The sequence below is a fragment of the Carex rostrata genome, chromosome 33 (genome assembly GCF_964058835.1).
Source record: "Carex rostrata chromosome 33, lpCarRost1.2, whole genome shotgun sequence".
Lineage (NCBI taxonomy): Eukaryota > Viridiplantae > Streptophyta > Magnoliopsida > Poales > Cyperaceae > Carex > Carex rostrata.
Window position 1 is genome coordinate 1,711,424 of NC_135950.1, and position 14,691 is coordinate 1,726,114.

The following is a 14,691-nucleotide window of genomic DNA, read 5'->3' on the forward strand; positions in this document are numbered from 1 at the left end:
TCTGCTGCAACAAGCATAAGGGACTCGAGTTCGCCGTGTGCTAGTTCAGGTAAAAATGTATGTTCATCTACCGGAGCTTTGCATCGATCCGTCGGATCTTGTTGCCTACATCAACCCAAAAAAAAAAATTATATGTTATATTTTCAAAATGCATAAATTGACAATTAATATTTTGTTCTTGTAAATTAGATAAATTTTATGAATTGTTTTTATTTATCAGGTAAGGAAAGTCTACAACAGAATTGCACAAAAAATTGTTTTTATAATATCGGATCCCTTTAAAAGAGGTTAAAATTCACCAATAGAGCCCTGGTACCAATATTGGAACACATATCCTCTACATTAACTCAAAAAGGAATCTTTTGAGTTAATGATTTTTGGCCATCTGATTTTAAACGGAACCAATCCAAACGTCTATTTTATCACAGGGATTCTTTAATATTAGTGCGGATCTAGTCCGCACATATTTTAAAGCAGATCGGATGGTCCTGATGCATTAACTCAAAAGATTCTCTTTTTGAGTTAACGCAGAGGATACGAATTCCCAATATTGGGGCAAGTGTCCTCCCAAGTAGCTTAGACGATTTTCCTCACTTTACGGTTTGAAATTAATCCCAGCTGGTTTGGGATTCGAGCTAGTGCAGACAGTATTATTGGGCTTTGAGATTCGTGCCAAGTTCTAATTGTAAAAGTTTCCTTTTCAGATAATGGAGATGATATGAATTTCTAATATTGGAGGCCCGTTACCAGGCTTCGTAACAATATCTGTATGGAGCTCCAAAGCCTTCTAAAAAGCCTAACTTGTCGTTTATTTCAATTCCTTCTCCTTAATTTAGAGCATCTTTTATGAAAACGACGCAACCTTAAATCCCACCGACCAAATTGGCTTTACCTTCTTTCATTCCGATAAAAGGATTAAAGGAAAAGGAAGGGGTTTAAAATCGGATTTACTTCTTCCCCACTCAAATAAATCACTCCTAACGCTACACTGCCGCCTCATTCTCCTGTCTTTCTCTACTCTCATCTTACCTCCTCTCTCAACTCTCTCTTGCACTTCAGCTGTTTGTCAAAATGCTCCTGAGAATTATTGTCACTCCAACCACCAGTTTTCTGTAGCCACGCTTCATACTTGTTGCCTAAGAAGCGCTCTACCTCTTCTTTTAAATTATAGAAGACAGACTGTGACTAGGCTCTCTCTCTCTCTCTCTAACTGTGGTAAGTGCTCTTCGCTCTTGTGCCAGTTTCTTCAGGTGCTTTGCATTTAGGCCTATAATTTAGCAATTTGGTAGATCGTGGTGACTGTGGATGTAAGTTGCTTGGAAAAATGTCCAGAGATGGTACAGTCTGGAATTCAATTTGTCAAATCTTTTCATGAAAAGTGTCCTTTGCTTCTTTTTGTCAAATAGGTACTTGGTAACAAGGAATAAAACCAAATTACTACACTTAGGATGGTAATTATGCATCATTCTCTAGTATTTATTTGAAAAGTTGGGTTAGAGCAAAATTGAAATACGAAATCAATTTAGTCATGTTTAATTTAGGACAATGAGAGTACACTAGGGATACCATTGTGAACTATATTTTTTATTAGTTACTAGTTAATGCTATTCGCATATTTACAAGTTGTATGAGCTAATTATTGTTCTGAAAGTAATTAGGATTTGTGGTGGTTATCACCTGGGAGCTAAACTTATTTCGAGGTTACAGGCATAGTGGTGAAACTGTATACTTTAATAGATCACATATCTCTTAAGCATAATGATTACTATTATTCTATAAGCATGTTACAGTTCAAGTTCCAACCTAGGATCACCAGCTCTGGTTTTTAAGCTATTGTACCCATCAAGTTTGGCAATGCTGTACGTCTGCCATTGTAGAGGCCTGAGCTTCTTACTATGGTAATAGGAATTATATTTTAGATTCTTAACCATAGAACCAATGTGTAAAGTGAACAAAAAGCAAACAAAAACAGCCCCAATTAACAACTAAACTCCGGTCCTTAAAAGTTTAAGTTGGTTTGATGCATATTACTACAGCTCTGTAACAACTGGTTTGTGAGTACTGAACTGAAAACATTAATGAAGTAAATATGAGTTCTCTATTTAGCCTTTTGCTTTATTTAGCATAATTTGTATTTTTTTTTTAGGTTTTGCAGTCTCTTAATGCTTATTGATTCCTTGGATTACTCATTGACCCAAAAGCCCTTCTGGAAGAGTATAGCACAAAAGGTGAAGTTGTAACCATTTCATCCCAAGGCCATGGGGACCCGCCAGCTGGAATTACTTGTACAAGAACGTTACCGGTCAGGTACTCTTACTATTAAAGATGCTCTTCAACTTTTTGATTGCTTGCTGGCTGCTAAGAGCCCGGCACCGTCCATCTATTCCTTTAATCATCTCTTTACAGCCTTAACTCGTATGAAGAACTCAAACAACCATTATGCAACTGTCTTTTCACTTTTTAACCGCTGGACCCAACCTAAAAGGGTCTCAACCTCACCCGATAACTGCACCTATTGTATCTTGATTTCCTACTGTATCCGAATGAATCGGCTGAAACTAGCCTTGGTTTTCTTGGGGCAGTATATCAAGGGTGGGCAGAGAGCTGATCCTAGAATCTTCAATCCACTACTCAAGGGCCTCTGTTATGAGAATAGGATTAGTGAGGCTGTTGCCATGGTGTTACATAAAATGCCTAAGCTGCAGTGCGCACCTAACGTCATCTCCTACAACACTATTTTTGATGGCCTTTGTAAAGAAGGTGCAATTAGTAAAGCGTTTAGTTTGTTTGAGCGAATGCTTTCGGAGGGTATTGCACCAGATGTAGTAACATACAGCTCACTGATTGATGGCCTTTGTAAAGAAGGTGCAATTAGTAAAGCATTTAGTTTGTTTGAGCAAATGCTTTCAGAGGGTATTGTGTCAGATGTTGTCACATACAGCTCACTGATTAATGGCCTGTGCAAGGAAGGCGAAACTGAGAAGGCACAGGAATTGTTGTGCTACATGGTTTCTCAGGGAATTCAACCTGATGTTGTGACGTATACTACTCTCATAGATGGGTTGTGCAAGAAAGGGCTATTCGACAAAGCAGTGGAATTGTTTCAGTCCATGGTTTCTAAAGGGCATGATCCCAATGTTGTGACCTATAATACCATAATTGATGCAGTATGCAAGGAGGGGAAAGCTGAAAAAGCAGAGGAGGTGCTATGTAATATGATTTCTAGAGGTAAGCATCCTGATGTTTTTACCTATAGTATTCTTATAGATGGGCTCTGCAAGATGAACAAACTAGAAAAGGCAAAGAAGGTGCTGAACGAGATGGTTTCAAAGGGAATATTGCCTAACCCCGTGACTTGCACTATAATTGTGAAGTCGCTTTGCAAGAGGGGGGAACCTGACAGGGCAGAGAAACTATTGTATGATATGTTTGATAAAGGTGTCACACCTAATATTATCACATATAATATTGTTATAAATGGGTATTCGAAACTAGGCTGTTGGAAAGAGTCGATTAGAGTTTTCAAGGATATGATTGATCGAGGCTTTTTTCCAGATGAGGTTACTTATGGATCAATGATGGATTCTTTGTGCAAACAAGGACAAACAAAGGAGGCTCAAAAGTTGCTTGATTTAATGGTAAGGGGAGGTATAAAACCAGGTGTTCTATCATATCGATTTTTACTTCTCGGATATGTAAATGATGGTAATATTGATGATGTGATGACTATCCTAGATAAAATGCATCTCAATCATCTAGCGCTAGATCTCTCAACTTACACTTCCTTGCTGAAAGCATATGTTAAGAAGAGAAAAGTCAACAAGGCTATGTGTGTGCTGAACAGAATGAAGCAAGAAGGGGTGAAACCCGATTTAGCTGCTTGTGCACCTATATTAGAACTGCTTTTGGAAATGGGACGAGATGACGATGCGAGAGATCTCATGGACTGGACAAGTGGTAAGACAAATGATTGATGTGCTAAATCGGGTTGAAGATGGCTTTTTCTAATGTAGATAATCAATTATTATTCTTGGGGCAGCTTGTTGCGCCATTAACTGATGTTTTTGTAATGTTTTCTTTACTTGTTTCACTGTTCTTTTCTGTTATAATTTGTAATGTTTTATTTGCTCATTCTGCATTTAGTTTTATTTTTCTGTGTGATTTCATTGTTTTTCACTTGCAGTCGTGTTACATCCAACTTGCTGATCAAGTACTTACCAGGTACAATTAATGTACCAGTACCAGCAGCTACTCCACTACTGGCCCTTAATCTTAAGCCGTATAAAGCTGGTGTTTGGGGAGCCAACTTGCATTAACATTTGAATTCCAAATTTCAAATTTGGTACCATGCAAATCTTCCTGAATTTCACAAAGGTTTTAGCAATTAATAAATTGGGCCTTAGTTTCAAAATCTAAAAACGTTCCGCAGAATGCTTACATTCTACTCTTTTTTCCTGGCTACAAGCATGCAACATTAAATTATGTCATTCACAGAATCACAGAAAGCTAACAGATGCCACAAAAGTCAAGCACAAGCACAAGTGTACTGCCACTATTATAACAGAGACGATTTAAGGAGAAATGGGTCACTTGAAGTTAACTTTTTTTTTTTTTTAAATTGTATTTAGCAATAATTTTCTATATAATTTAGAGTAAATATGAGGTATGATTGACCTCTATGGTTTGAAAGTCTAGATTATAACTACTAGAAAATAATTTAATGTTGAATAAGAAAATTAAATTGCAAGTAGTAATAGATGTTAGATTTCGCTTTTTTTGTTGACAAATCTGTAAGCATATGTGTTAAGTTGTTGGGTATTAGGATTCTCTCTCTCTCTTTTTTGTGCATCGATTTTATTAAAGAAACCGTAACTGTTTTGAAGAAAAGTATCAAACCTCTTCTATCAATCTCCATTTTTTTAAAACCCTACAACTATTAAGTTGTATCTAAATAGTTATCATCCAACCACTTCAGTTTTACAGTTTTACAGTCTGTCACATACAAAATTAGTTACTTTTAAGTTGATTAATTCTAGGGGGGCATGCCCTTAATTTGAAAATTCCATCTAGTCTATACCTTGTCCGACGGTGACATATTCATGTGAATACACAGAGAATATAAACAAACAAGAAGAACAAATGAAAAAAAAAAAAAAAAAAAACATTTAGGAAAGAAACAATGGTGCAGTGCCAGCATCCCAATTTTCTCTGGATATTTCATTCTCAGGTGATGACCTGACTCTTCTGCGTCTCGTCATTTCATAAACACCAACTGCTGGGTTTGGTCCATGATTAACACCAACTGCTGGGTCTGGTCCGAGAGGAACAACAACTATTGGGTCTGGTCTGTGAGTAACATCAATTACTGGGTTTGGTCCGGGAGGAATATCAACTGCTGCTTCTTGTCTGTGATGAACACCAATTTCTGCATCTGGTCTGTGATGAACATCACCACCTTCACTTTCTCCAGGATCAAAAAAGCATCGAGCTGCTACTACAATAATGACTACTACGGCATTTAAAACAAAGAGGACCAAAAATGCATCAGCCCGCAAGCTCTGCTGGGCATCAAGGCTGTTTGCTGTTGCGTCAGATCCGTAAAAGGGAGGGAGAAACAATTGCCTCCCCAGATCTTTTACTGTGCCATCTTCTTGCAACTCCAGTATTACTCTTGATAATTCAGCTGTCAATGGATTGCTTTTCTGAAGTGCCTAATTAATACATAGATATAGTGTACATTTGTCAGATTCAAGACAAGATAGAGGAATTGAGAAGAAGGTAAACAAGCATAGTAACTTCAAGAAAGGTAAACTAAATCATCAATTAGTAACGGGGACTATAAAAAATTGTTGTTCAAACAAAAATTTAAATAGGGAGAGGGGGAGGGGGATTTTGATGGGCATCAAACTAAATTTAATGTGATGTCCGGTCTAAATCGTCTAATTCACGTTGAGATTCATGCGAAACTAAATCCGTCCGCATGAATCTCAATGCAATTAAATCAGATGGATGCCCTGCTCCAAGAAACAAATGACATAATTTGACGTGGCCACTGACTACCTATTAAGGTATCAAACACAAAAGGTAACACAAGGGCTGAACATTTCATATCAAAAGCCAAATCTTCCAAGAACAAAAGCAAAATAAAAAAAAAATTATGAATTTAACTCACAAATCCAAATCCTCCATGCATCTGTGTGTCTCCATGGACAGCATAGTTTTTATACTTAGATAAAAAAATTTGAGCATATGGCAACTCCACTATTGCGGATGTTATAGTTCCTTTCTTAAATGCGTGTGCAAGTTCCTCTGGACCTTTGGTCGGCACAACATCCTTGAAATTGAGCACATTTTTGACATAATTAACAACAAATGAAACATTCTGACAGCCAACCTTAGACTTGTCGACAACTGGCGTTAGCTTCTCTGTTACTAGAATGGAACTTAGATTAGCCGTGAAGCAATTACTCACAATTAAAACAACCAAAAGCCATGAAATGATTACAACCTTTGTATAATAACTCCCAATCCCTGTGAAAAGAAAAGAAAATAGTAGTGATTATGGGAATTATTTTGTGAACGCTCAGGAGCAGGAAAGGCTTATTTATGTTTTACCGTCATATACTCATGGCCATCCTCTGTTAATTATACTTGACATGAAAATAATCTAGATTTCAATGATCCAATGGAAGAAAAAGCCAATATGGTGAAAATGGTAGTGAAGTATAATTAACTTTTAGTTGGAGTAGAAACTTACTTTCACCATGGTTTTGGAAGATAGTGTTCCCGACTATCCAAAATGTTGCGCCAAGCTGTCTATACAAAGGGCCATGGAATCCAGCTTGGAGATTATGGTCTTTCTCCAACAACAAAATGGCAACAACGTTACAAATGAACACGATGGCAAAGGAAATCCAGAGTGTCCAGTGAAAAGGCTTAAAGAGCAAAAGACTAGGATTTTTGTGCTTCAAGGGAACAATCATCACAAAACCGGATTCTATAAATGGCTCAGTGAATGATACCTTCTCGGAGCGAGAGCTGGTTATTGTTATGTCACCGATGGCCATATCGTAATTCTGTTTGAATGCATATAGATTACATTGTCAAATATCTTGTTGTGCATTATATATATATGATAAAATAATGATAGGATCAAATTATATGTACTGAATTTGTGCTAAGAGAAGCCTATGTGAGATACCTTGGAATACACTTGGTCAATAAGATCATCATAAGTTTTACTTCCGTTAATTGTGAAATTAACAAACTTGAAGGGGATCCAAGAGTTCAGCCTATCTATAGCAGCATTAAATACAGCAATGCAAAAGCCACTATAATTATTTGTTGTATTATCATATGTCACATATCCATAACCTGGTGGAAAATTTACTGGTACACCTACTTTTAGCTCCCTCAATCCACCAGGGATCTTATTTAGTTCTCCTGGCCAATGTACTACAGTAAGTTGCGGTAATGTTGATCCACGTAGACTCAACTGAGACTCGTCCTTATAAAACCCAAAACCCTCTGACCAATATCCAATCTCCTTATAACTCTTTCCAACTACATTAATAACCCGGAAAATCGAATAAGCACCTTCCTCTTTCATTCTCTGATCCGTTCCAGGCCTAACAAGACCACTTAGTCCCACAAAATTGCTTATTTGCAAGTTATCCATGAAAGTATTGCCATTTAACTGGGATCTATTTGCAGCTAAACTGACGGCATGTAACCCGTCAAACGCTCTGACTGCATATGCACCAGGAGTAAAGCGTGTTTCTCTATTCTTTTCGTATTCACTCCTGAATGCTTGCTGGAACTCAGTGAAAAATTTTCCGTACTCAGGTTCTGATTCCTTTATATATGGATCGATACCTATGATGCCTTGCATGTGGTTCGAGATGAAGGAAGTGTTGAGGGTGGAATCAAGGAGAGTTATGATATCGGGTCCGCAAATCCATACAGAGCCCTTCCTAATCATGCCATGTGTACTTGCCTCTCGAAAGAGAGACAACGTGAGGTTTTCAGAGCTTCTAAGAATGATATATACCGTTGACAGACATTGTCTCATTCGATCCAGTTCTGCTAGAATGGTAGTTTGTGGATCTGAAATTGAGTCCATGGATGGAAACACCGCAGAGTATTCTAGCAGGGTCCCGACTTCCTCAAGCGCAAAGGCTAACTTTTGTGCAGTGCCCGATACAGTTCCATAAATATCGTCTTCATACACTGCTATGACTTGACGCCATTTATAGGACTTCACAAGATCAACTAGACAATTTATGATAGCACTATCTGGATACGACAGTTGAATTAAGAAAGGCTTTCTAAAAGAAGTAGAAGGTATCAAAGAGACTGTGAGAACTTTCGTTTCTTCGCTGACATCTGAGATGCTGAGCAGTTGAGGCCATGTGCCGGTTGATATGATAACTTGTGCACCTTGTTGGATCAATCCTTGTGCTGTGATTAAATGAGGAAATTTATTAAAAATATGTACTATAAGCAGAGTGCATCAATGTCTCCAAAGAGATTGAATTGCAAGTTTGCAACATAATATTCACGTCAAACAATATATATTTCAAGACATAGTCACGGAAAAAAAACAAAAGTTGGCGTTCTTTTGAAGATGGGCCATATATAGTAGTCATTAAATCAAGCTTATGTTATACAAAATATTATAATAAAGATAAATTATGGTATTCTAGATTGGAATATCTATCAGATAATGTATTAAAAAAATGGTTCATATTACTTAATTTAAATTCAATTTTTATTTTGAAATTGTGGGTTGCATGTTTATATTACGGAGGATTTCTTCACTTGGTAGATTTTGAATTCATGATTTCCCACATGAGAGTCATGTAATTTTACCACTAGATTAAAGAGTGATTCTTTAATTTAAATTTAAGTTGTGATGTTTGTTGTTATGCAAAACAAACGAGATTTTCTTTGTCAAATTCTCAATATAAAACTAGTACTTCTTTGTAACTTTTTGCACTGCGATATGTGGGACTCAGCCGCAATAGATAATTTTAAATATTTTATTATATTTATTGATGGTTTCTCATGTACAACATGGAATTATCCATGGTTCCAAAACTCGGCTGATTTTGAGTTGACTCGACCGGGTTGAAACGGAATCGGCAGGGGCCGAGACAAGTTATGGCCGAGTTACTCAGATATGGTAATTATTGAGTCGAATTTCAGTAAAATTTGTTTGACTCGGTCAGTTCAACCGAGTTAATTAGCACCCGTTTTTCATCAATTTTAATGATTCTCACCGAGCATGTAAAGATTGAAGAAGGAATTATGTTAGAAATTTGTATAGGTTTTCGATTTGGGACAAAATATCGCAAGTATTTTGGAGAAGAAGAGGTGCAGTGCTTGGGAAAGGAGATTGGTTTCATTTTTAATGATCAGTTTTTCCTTTTTCTTTTCTATCAGCAATGTATTTAACATTTCATGAATGAAATGGAATAATGAAAAAATAAAGTGGAACTCAAAATTATACCAAGAAGGCGCTTAATACAAGTTGCGGAGATTAATGAAAAAAATACGTGGAACTCAAAATAAGTATAGTGATATATATATACCGTATGAAGCTGCTTGTCGAGGATTGTTGCTTCTTAGGTCGATAGCGTTGAGGATGATGACTTGTGAGGAGGAGTTGAACCATCTGATTGCAACATCAATGGCAATCTTTTGCTCTCTGCCAACCCTGGAGTTCGTATCCAAGATAGCTCCGATCGAAAGAGTGAGCTCACTGGTTTTAACAAAGAATGATGACAGAAACAAGAGGAAGATAAGAATTGTGTTAAATGTTACCATGTTGCTAGCTGTTGTGGAGTTCATCTGGATAGCTACTTATACTGAAGAACTTTGACTATTTCTATGCTAGCTATAGATACATATAATATTTGTGGGGTTCAAGTATATTAGATACGTGGCCCTTGTTTCTTATTCATCGGCAAAAATAAAAGATATAAATAGAATAAATAAACTTTTCATTGTCCTTGCTAATAAAATAAAAGATATTCAAGTCTTGACTCTCTGTTTTCAATAACTTGGGGGGTGAAGATTTCTAATGTAAACACAGAGACAGTTTCCAAAATGAATTGACAGATCTGGTCTACAAAAAATGGATAGGATATTAGGATGGAAGGATAAATTATATTGATTTTACTAATTCAATGTTTTCATTGTAATAGGTGGGGCTAGGAAGAGTTTTTATGTAATAGGAGGGGTAAAGAGGATGCAAACATTGAATAAGTGATTTTCAGATCAAGTGATTTTCTAAATATCTAAAAAAATAGTAAAATTTTTTTAAAAAATGTAAAATTTGGTCTTCAAACACATATTAATATGGAGAACAAGATGAACGGTTCGGATCGACCGTTAAAATTTGAAAACTCAAATATTGAGCTGTAGTACGGTGCCAAATTGTAATATGCATAGTACCATAGACTCACTCTTCAATTTATATTAAAATCTGCTTGGAGACCAAATTTTATATTTTTTGAAATTTTTTTGCTATTTATTAAGCTAATTTGAAAACCGTTGTTTTTATTAAACGATTCCAGCATTGAAAACAGCAGTTTTCAAATCAGCTTAATAAATAGCAAAAAAAATTCAAAAAATGTAAAATTTGGTCTCCAATCAGATTTTAATATAGATTGAACATCTAACGGTTTGCATTTATTGTTTGAACATCAAATACTAAATTATGGCTCCATAAGCACTTCGGTTGAAGTGCTGCCGGCAGCAAATTAGCCATGCTATACATATATATAAACAAGTATACGGTAATATGTGGTATAAACTACAGTTAACATACTCTAAACCGGTACTTTTATCACTGTTACTATACTCTAAACCAGTAATATGTGGTATAAATTACTGTTAATATACTATAAACTGTAGTTATCACTGTTAATATACTATAAACCGGTAATATGCTCTAAACTGCATACTTGGACTGAATATAAATTTTCTATTTGAATTGCAATCAAATAGAAATATTCGACTGAATATTATGTCGAATAGACAGAATATTAGTATATATTGCTTAATATACTAATACTGGATATAAAGAGTTAATATGCTAGCAACAACACTCTCTTAGGATGTGGTTCCATTCAAAAATCACTAATTAGATAATTTGACTGAAGATCGAGCCTGCAAGACTGTTATCATGTCCTGAAAAATCTTAATAATATTAATTAAATTCATAACTGCTATATTTACTGTTAACGAAAACTTCGCTGCATCCATGAATTTGCATACAGCGGTCCGAGGAAGATGGAACCAAAAGATTTTCTCTGAAAGACTCATGACTTGGAGATCAATAACGAGCTTTGACTGCGCATGTTTTGATTCTTCCGGGAACCTCATGCCGTTTCTGATAAGTTTATTGACTATTTTCTTGCCACAAATTTTGTCTGCACTTACTGGCTACTAGAATCTGATAAATTTATTGACCTCATGTGTCATTCTTATCCACGAAATTTTTTGCCCCGAATCAAAGGTTATCGACTTATATAGTAGAACAAATACACATTCACACCTGCACAGTTCACATAAAGGCAAACGTGTACAAAAAAATTAACACATATTTTTCTGAAAAATCCTAAATCTTACTCATACACGGTTAAATTCAAAAAACGTTGTAAATCATTTTAATTACCATATAGAAATATGGTTCATTTAAATCATTTTACTAATTATTTATTTCGGTTAAGTATATCTCTTAGTTGAACTAATTATGTTTTAAGTATATCTCTTAGTTCAACTAAGTATATATAGGGATGGGTTAAGGTGTTTTATAAAGCACACACCCTCTAGCTTGTGCTTTACGATATTATCTCCATTTTTAAAGTTCAAATATCGTTCTGAATCACTCAACATGATATCCATATTATTAAATGTGCTTGGAGACTAAATTTTACATTTTATTGGAGTTTATTTACTCTTTTTTTTTTTTAGAATTTGAAAACCATTGGCTTTCAGAAAATTAATTCTGGACCATTCAAAAAGACAATATGAAGTATGACCAGTCAAATTTTTTAGCACTAATTCTAAAATATTCTTACAACAGGAGAATGCTAGCAATTTGGAGCACTAATTCTAAAACATTCTTTCCCAGGCAAGAGGAGAATGCTAGCAATTTGGGTCCCTAATTCTAAAACATTTTTTTCAAGATCCGTATTGCTTCATACATTAATTAACCATATTTTTTTAATAGTAACCGGTGTCGTTTAGCTAGCTACATTTTTATATAACTTTAAAAGTACATGATAGGCCGTTAAAGTGTCATTCATGCATGTTTTTATTTTGGGACCTTATAAGTTTTCGAAAGTTACATACAGAAGATTTCCGATTTTCACCAAGTTAATCTTAGTGCTAATTAACATTCGTTAAGAAAAAGGAATACACATTGTCCATTGATGCTGTGATAATGTCCAGAACTAGTCAATAGACTCCTATAGACCGTAAAAAATAAAAAAATAAAAAATCTGATCGCTAGTCAATAGTATCTGATTGCTAAGTCAAGGATCGAGAGCATTTGTCGACTCAAAATTCATGGCGATCGTTTAGTCAATAGTATATGTAAAGTGGGACCCAACAACCATTTCTTGTTAATAAATTTTGAGGAAGAAAATAAAATCTCAAGGGAGAGTCCAATTAATTTTGTAATACACGGTTCACATAAAGACAAATCCGGCCTAGCACGGCCCAAGAGCAAAAAATCTCTTTAAGTAGATCTGCTACATATGTGAAACCTTGCAAAAATGGTTTTTGATTAGGATTATTTTTGCGGGGCCTACTTTGAAATGACGAATAATTAAGCAAAAGATATAAGATAGAATTATATAAATAAAAATATGCAGTTTATACTTATTTCTATTTATTCCATCTTAATAATAAAAACCTTTCTTGTACGCATGTCACGCATTACATCTTTATACTAGCAGTGTTTTATTGAATATATGTTGTGTATCCTTTTATACATACAATTTTGCACAATAAATGTGCATACCATATGTTGTGTATCCTTTTATACATAACAATTTTGCACAATAAATGTGCATACCATATAAGTGATATATACACTTCATTTAAAATACTGACAACAATAACGATGCCCAAATAAGTGGTATATATATACTTCTCATTTTACATACTCCCAATAATTACAGCAATGACAGTAGAGTAGGATTAAAATGCCTCATTATTTCTATGTCCCAATCATGTCTTATAATATTATCTTTATTTTAAAATCCAAACAGCCTATTCAAATTGCTCAGTATGATCTTCATATTAAAATGTGTTTGGAGACCAAATTTTCTATTTTTCAAAGTTTTTTACTATTTTTTTTTTTAGGGATCGACTAACAGTCCCCTATCTGTCCCCCGCACTAAAAGACAAAAAAATAGTTAAAATGTGCTAACTACCACCAAAGAGCAAGATTAATGCTATTTTATTAATAGTCAAAACGTACAGTATTCATACCTACGAATTTATAGTATTCATACTTATTATCAGAACCATTCGTCATATGTAAACACAAGCTGGAGGGGACCAGTAACGACCAGGGGGACAGTTGACGTCTTGTGACAGCCTGGATTGGGGACCGCAATCGTCTGAAAGCGACATTTGTCAAGATTGGGGACCACTACAGTAAATCTATATATTATTCATATCTAAATAAAGAAGTATTCATATCTAAACAAATGAAGTATTCATACTGACGATTACGAAGTATTCATACATGTTTGAAATAATTTATACAATTCAAAATTCAAAGTCAGATTCATCTCTCTCACCCCACCTCTTCCAAGAAGTATTCATACTGACGATTACGAAGTATTCATACTGACGATTACGAAGTATTCATACATATTTGAAATAATTTATACATATTTGAAATAATTTATACAATTCAAAATTCATTGTCAAATTCATCTCTCTCATCCCACCTCTTCCAAAAAGTATTCATATCTAACATGAAGTATGCATATCTAACAAATGAAGTATTCATATCTAACTAATGAAATACTCAATATCTAACAAATGAAATATTCACATATATAACTATTCATATCTAACTAATGAAGTATTCACACATAACACTAACAATATTCACATCTGACACTAATAATATTCACACCTGCCCAGATTGGGACCAAGAAATATTCTCAACAGACTAGTATGCATATCTAAAACAATGAAGTATTCATATCTAACTAAAGAATTATTCATACTGACGATTACGAAGTATTCATACATGTTCGAAATAATTTATACAATAGAACATTCAAAAGTCAGATTCATCTCTCTCACCCCACCTCTTCCAAGAAGTATTCATATCTAACATGAAGTATGCATATCTAACAAATAAAGTATTCATATCTAACTAATAAAATATTCATATGTTCCACTGTGACAACCTTTGCTAGGTTAGCATGGATCCCCTCAAATGATGCACCACGCTCTCCCCGCCGAATCTCGACGGTGCACCACTCTCTCCTCGCCGGATCTCGACCATGCACCATGCTCTCCTTGTCGAATCTCGACGGTGCACCACGCTCTACTCCCCGGATCTCGACAATGCACCACGCTCCCCTCGTCGGATCTCGACCACCATCACAACCATCAGTATGGGTAACTGGTGGTGAGCAGTAGAGGAGGAGA

The 14,691-nt window shown here is 35.3% G+C and overlaps 2 protein-coding genes across 4 annotated transcripts; one reads left to right on the forward strand and one right to left on the reverse strand.

Moving 5' to 3' along the window:
* Positions 1–1,199: 1,199 nt before the first annotated feature.
* Positions 1,200–4,251, forward strand: LOC144548474 (uncharacterized). 3 transcript variants are annotated; one of them, XM_078297151.1, is made up of 2 exons: positions 1,200–1,215; positions 2,147–3,989. In XM_078297151.1, exon 2 carries the CDS (start codon positions 2,259–2,261, stop codon positions 3,972–3,974), a length of 1,716 nt encoding a protein of 571 aa, XP_078153277.1. In that variant the 5' UTR covers positions 1,200–1,215; positions 2,147–2,258; the 3' UTR covers positions 3,975–3,989. The 3 variants fall into 3 exon arrangements, with proteins under 3 accessions (XP_078153277.1, XP_078153276.1, XP_078153278.1); XM_078297150.1 differs by lacking the exon at positions 1,200–1,215 and adding an exon at positions 1,752–1,898 and having other exon boundaries at positions 2,147–4,251; XM_078297152.1 differs by lacking the exon at positions 1,200–1,215 and adding an exon at positions 1,752–1,898 and having other exon boundaries at positions 2,156–4,251.
* Positions 4,252–5,052: 801 nt separating this feature from the next.
* Positions 5,053–9,828, reverse strand: LOC144548473 (glutamate receptor 2.3-like). Its single transcript, XM_078297149.1, has 5 exons — positions 9,594–9,828; positions 7,202–8,460; positions 6,758–7,076; positions 6,173–6,531; positions 5,053–5,711 (listed from the first exon to the last, which is right to left on the reverse strand). Exons 1-5 carry the CDS (start codon positions 9,826–9,828, stop codon positions 5,166–5,168), a joined length of 2,718 nt encoding a protein of 905 aa, XP_078153275.1. The 3' UTR covers positions 5,053–5,165.
* Between the last annotated feature and the right edge of the window lie 4,863 nt (positions 9,829–14,691).